The sequence below is a fragment of the Dipteris shenzhenensis genome, chromosome 10 (assembly GCF_047967505.1).
Source record: "Dipteris shenzhenensis isolate YYH24624 ecotype China chromosome 10, Dip_SZ_1.0, whole genome shotgun sequence".
In the NCBI taxonomy this organism is placed as follows: Eukaryota; Viridiplantae; Streptophyta; class Polypodiopsida; order Gleicheniales; family Dipteridaceae; genus Dipteris; species Dipteris shenzhenensis.
Window position 1 is genome coordinate 20624104 of NC_141605.1, and position 4955 is coordinate 20629058.

The following is a 4955-nucleotide window of genomic DNA, read 5'->3' on the forward strand; positions in this document are numbered from 1 at the left end:
TGAAGATGCTAAGAAATCCAGCTTTAGTGAAGGAATAAAAAGGATTGAGATTCTGCGAGATGCAGGTTGCACCTGACTTGGAAGTTGGCAGGGGAAGACTTTGCAACGACTTGAACACGAAAGGTTCAAGACAGCTAGAATGCACACACTCGTTTTTGAAAGTTGCACCAAGGTACGTTGCAAACACAGAAGACAGCTACCTGTCCTGCAGCCACTTCCACAAAAATGTATGTGGGGAGAACTTCGAGATCATGGCGATGGCGAACAACCCACAACTTCATACCACGGTCCACAACTTCACAAGCTGCTCGGGAGAATGCATGGCGTCCTCCCAGCTGAAACGCCAGACCCTTAACCCTTGAAAGAACAGCTATGAAGCTATGATGCACACGACAGTACTCTGCACGCCAGCTATGGCAATCAACGTCCAGCCATGCAGCCGTTTCAGCAAAATGGCGATGACAACTTACCAAGGTGCTCAGGAGTATCCTATGCAGGAGGCTGGAGCTATCCCCGAACCTTCCCTCACCTGCACGTTGCTACCTCTCTCGCTACCTGGCTCGCACCACTTCGCTAGTTACTACCTCCTGCACTCCCCAGCTGTTTTCCAACTTCTGTCACCACCCAGTCACAGGCTACAGCTTCTCTCGTGCACCACCTGATCCCCGCTCATTTATGCCCCCCCTTCTTGCCTTCTCCTCCCCATTCCCCTACTCTCCCTCCTGCTCCTCCTCCTGCCCCTCCTCGAGATGGCTTCTGTCTCGTCAGCTCTCTGGCTTTTCGTATATCTCGCTGTCCTTGCTGCCTTGACTCAAGAGGTAAACTTACCGCCCAATACAATATTCTCCTGTACATTTCGTTGCGCTCTCTCTCTCCCTCTCTCTCTGTCTCTCGCTTTGACCTCAGCTCAGACGTGCCCCTCGTAGAAACTGTTTGCTTCTTCTCAAGGAACATGTATTTCCTCTCACTGCCGCCGGTTTACTGATCAATAGTGATATTGCTTGCTGTTTTCAGAATTTCGCAAGCTCCTTCGATAACCAGCTGATTGATGCTCCAGCTCCGGCGCCTGCAAAGCCTTTAAGTAAGATTACTAGCCCATCTTCTTCGGGGGAAAACAATTACATAGCGATAAACCTAGGATTCAGACTTGGAATTACCCGTTATTCGCTCGTCTTCTTTTGAGCAACTGAACGTCACTGCAATTGCATTGTTGAATTGCAGATTGTACTTCAGCCTGTGAATTCAGATGCAGCGACACGAAACGGTATAAGTATTGTCTGCGATCGTGTAAAACATGCTGCAGCAGGTGCGAGTGTGTTCCTCCAGGGACGTCTGGCAACAAGGAAGTGTGTGGACAGTGCTACACAAACATGACGACTCATGAAGACAGGCTGAAGTGCCCTTAACTTGGCAGCTTGAATGGTTATGCTGTTTTCACACTAGAGCTGCCTAAGTCCTTCTATGGTGCATTGAATGCATATGTGCCATGGGTTGGATGGGGCGGGCAATCTTGCCCATCGATGATGTGTGGGTGGTGCCCATGATGCGCCTGTGAGAGTAACTCCTTCTTTTGAATAAAGGTCCACTTGAATTATGTCCTTAATCTACTTGATCTAGACGCTTAATGTTTTAGAATTATCATCCTTAACCCCTAGCCCATCAATTTCTTACTCTTAAAGGAAATTATCCTCAAGCCATTGTTGTCTTCCGTGGACGACTTCTATGTTCACCTTCTCGAGCACTTCTCATTCTCTCTCTACTATGCCAAAGTAACTAATGAACTTCACAAGTGGTCATGCTTGCATTTCGCTTAGTAGAAATAATTATAAAGTTTTCATAACATGTATCTTTATGGGAGTTGTATCAAGCAACAAACTAGTTAGGTTGTGTATATTAGTCTTGTCCAAGGAGGAAGTTCACCTCAATAAGAATTTGGAAATATAGTAGCACATGAGTCATAACATTGCAAGGCTTATAGAAAGGCTTTGTGCACAACTAACCAGATTGTCCTAATACAACGGCTTAAAATTTCATGGTCAAGCCATTGACAATCTCGATAAGTGCCCTTAAAATAGATTTACCCTCTTGACATAGCTAACCTTCCATTGCAACCTAGCCATAAATGGTTTAAAAAGTGTTAAATTGCACTATTATCCTCAACATGTGGATTATAAGGAATAGTCATTATCCACTAAGATGTATATTTACCCTCATCTTTATTTTCTAATGTAGTGTACAATTAGTCATCTTGTCCCCTCTCTCTCACCCCTATCTTCATATCAGCCCATGGTGTTCTTCTTCCCCCTATAGTGTCTCTCTCTTGTAAGCCCTTGCTTTTGTTAAGGTGCAAAGCCCTCCCTCTACAACATTGCCCATCTTCACCATTTCTTTGAGTAGTATAGTTCCCATTTCTCTGAGAGCTCTAGAGCTTGATTGTAGGAGCTCCCTAGGAACTCATTTTCTTGTTGTTTGAAATTTATGTTTGATAGGATTTGTGTGTGGAATTCCCTTCTATGAGAGAGAGACAGAGGCTGAGGTTGAAGTTGCACAAAGATGACTTCTACGTCACTATGAATATGTCTAGACAACATTGACTATATTTTTGTGTGTAGCTCTTGAAGCTTGCATTCTAAACTCTAATGAGAATTTATTTCAAGCTAAGTAGTTATTGAAGTACATTCTTATGCCTCTTGAAAAGACAGTAGCTCTTGTCAAGGTTTATTACAAGAGGCTTCTAGAGCCTTGTGGTTTATGGAGCCCAAGTGTATACTTGAAGCTCAATGACACATCCCCCATAATCTCAATATTAGCGACACATCCAACCCACATAGTGGGCCTACTCGATGATTCACCATCTCCTTCAAGGTCACCCATCAACATGTCCTCACTGTAGCCTCTTACCATGTCTCATTAAGCACGTTTCCATCAGGTCTCAGTACTACTAGAGAAGCCTCCATATGACTTGTATTTAAGGGGTAATATTTAGGCCTGTACTAACATTTGGGTCTTATATTTCTTTCTTTATATAAAAATTTAAATTCTATGATTTTGTGTCAACTAAAAAATTCCTTCTAGATGTATAAATTTGTGAACATTTTGGATTAAAAAACCCTTGTGTTGAACCCACATCATATGGTTACCAATTTTTAAGCACACTACCTAGGTGCAATAATTCATTTACATTGTAAAGGAAGCATCACCAAAATAGTCCTCTCCATCCATAAGTGATCTCTCACAACATAGGCACCTCCTTTGTCACAGATTTGCCCTCAAAGCTTCCTCAAGCTCACACAAGGCACATCATTATGCCATATCACCATTTGTAGTGCGTGATAAGTAAGCATACCTCCAACAAGATCTGTGGCATCAAACTACTACATCAAAATGTAAATAAGGTAATATGTGCCAAGTGGCATGTTACATTGCCACATCAGCAAGGGATCAACAACCATGTCCTACTAGGTTAGTGCCTTTAGATTCAATTAAAAACCAATCAAGCTAGGAGTACATGTTAAGTCAATAACCCTAAGTTAGTTGTCAGCAATCTCAAGTTTAGTTGATTTCATTGCAATTAAATTTCAATCTAAATTTCAACCATCAATTGGGTTTTCATGGGGAAAATTGCAGAAAGATCAAGTTTTTGGGGGGCTAATATGTGGACGACAATCTCTAAAGGAATCTCAAAGTTTCTCCATAAGATTCTTAGTGTTGATACAAAAAGTCAAAGGTATCTATGGTTAACACCTTAGTCATTAGCTACGTCAAGTGTAGTTCATTTCATTTTAGCTACTTTTCAATTTAAATTATTAGTCATGTATAAATTCAAAAGTAACTATGGTTAAATTCTTTGGACACATGAGCCTTATCTACTATACACTTGGTTCAACTAGCTAGTAATTGTAAATTTTGTTCAGAGATACTAGTTAAACGTGGACAAATTGGGTCCAACCCTAATTAGGACAAAATATAGCTCATTTTTACCATACTATATCTTAGTCATTTGACATTAAGAGGGACTTGCATTCGAAGAATTAATAAAGCTACTTAGTAACATCAATTTGAGGGATTTTGGGACATTTTTGGACATCATAATTTAGGCTAATTTAGGCATCAATAGTGGTCACTATTTTTTATAGATATGGTCATAGATTAGGATCTTTCTTTCCTTCAAAGTGATAGTCTCTATTTTTAATAGATATGGTCATAACTTAGGATCTTTCTTTCCTTAAAAGAGATAGTCTCTGTACTTCAAAGCCAAAGATATATCATTTTTACATCAACTAGTATAATTATGGTAAAATCTCATGATGATATTATCCTTGTGGACCAAAACATTAAATGGTATAGAAATAATCATGGCAATTAGAAAGGAAGCTTGTGAATACCTTCTAGACAAAGAAGCTATGAAATGTTGTCCTAGAATAAAAGAAATGTCCTAAAATACCACTAGGACCTTTCACTATACCAATTGCATAGACACAAGATCAAATTGATGAGATTATGGGGTCTTGCTTAGGTGACAAGGAAAGCATAGTTCAAGATATTATGATTTCAACATATTTTCTCAGCATGACACAAATGAAAACTTAATGTTCAAATATCAAATATTTTAAAGAGAAGTTGTAGGATTCTTGAAGGCCATAACAAGATTGATTGACTTGGGACTTTGTGGGGGAAAATCTCTATTTCACCTGTTACTATTGCCATTCCATGTTTGCAAACCATGTAAGCTACCATTGCTATCTTCTTGAGCACATCTATTGCTTGTTGTCTGATGTTGGGGGCCATTCCTTATTGCTCACCCCCCCCCCCCCCCCCGCGGGTTGTCTTAGCACAACTATACTCCAAGATAGTGCTCATATACCCCTTTGGAGTTTCCTGTGTTCAACCACTTTTGCTACCATTCCTTTTTGGGAGACTGCAATGTTTATGAGCATATGTAGAAGCAGATAGAT

At 40.4% G+C, this 4955-nt stretch overlaps 1 protein-coding gene across 1 annotated transcript; it reads left to right on the forward strand.

Annotated features, from left to right (window-relative positions):
- The first annotated feature begins 595 nt into the window (after nucleotides 1-595).
- LOC147897535 (cypmaclein-like) lies at nucleotides 596-1613 on the forward strand. Its single transcript, XM_087380951.1, has 3 exons — nucleotides 596-818; nucleotides 1015-1081; nucleotides 1222-1613. The coding sequence occupies exons 1-3, from the start codon at nucleotides 750-752 to the stop codon at nucleotides 1404-1406; spliced, it is 321 nt and encodes a 106-aa protein (XP_087237077.1). The 5' UTR covers nucleotides 596-749; the 3' UTR covers nucleotides 1407-1613.
- Nucleotides 1614-4955: the final 3342 nt, after the last annotated feature.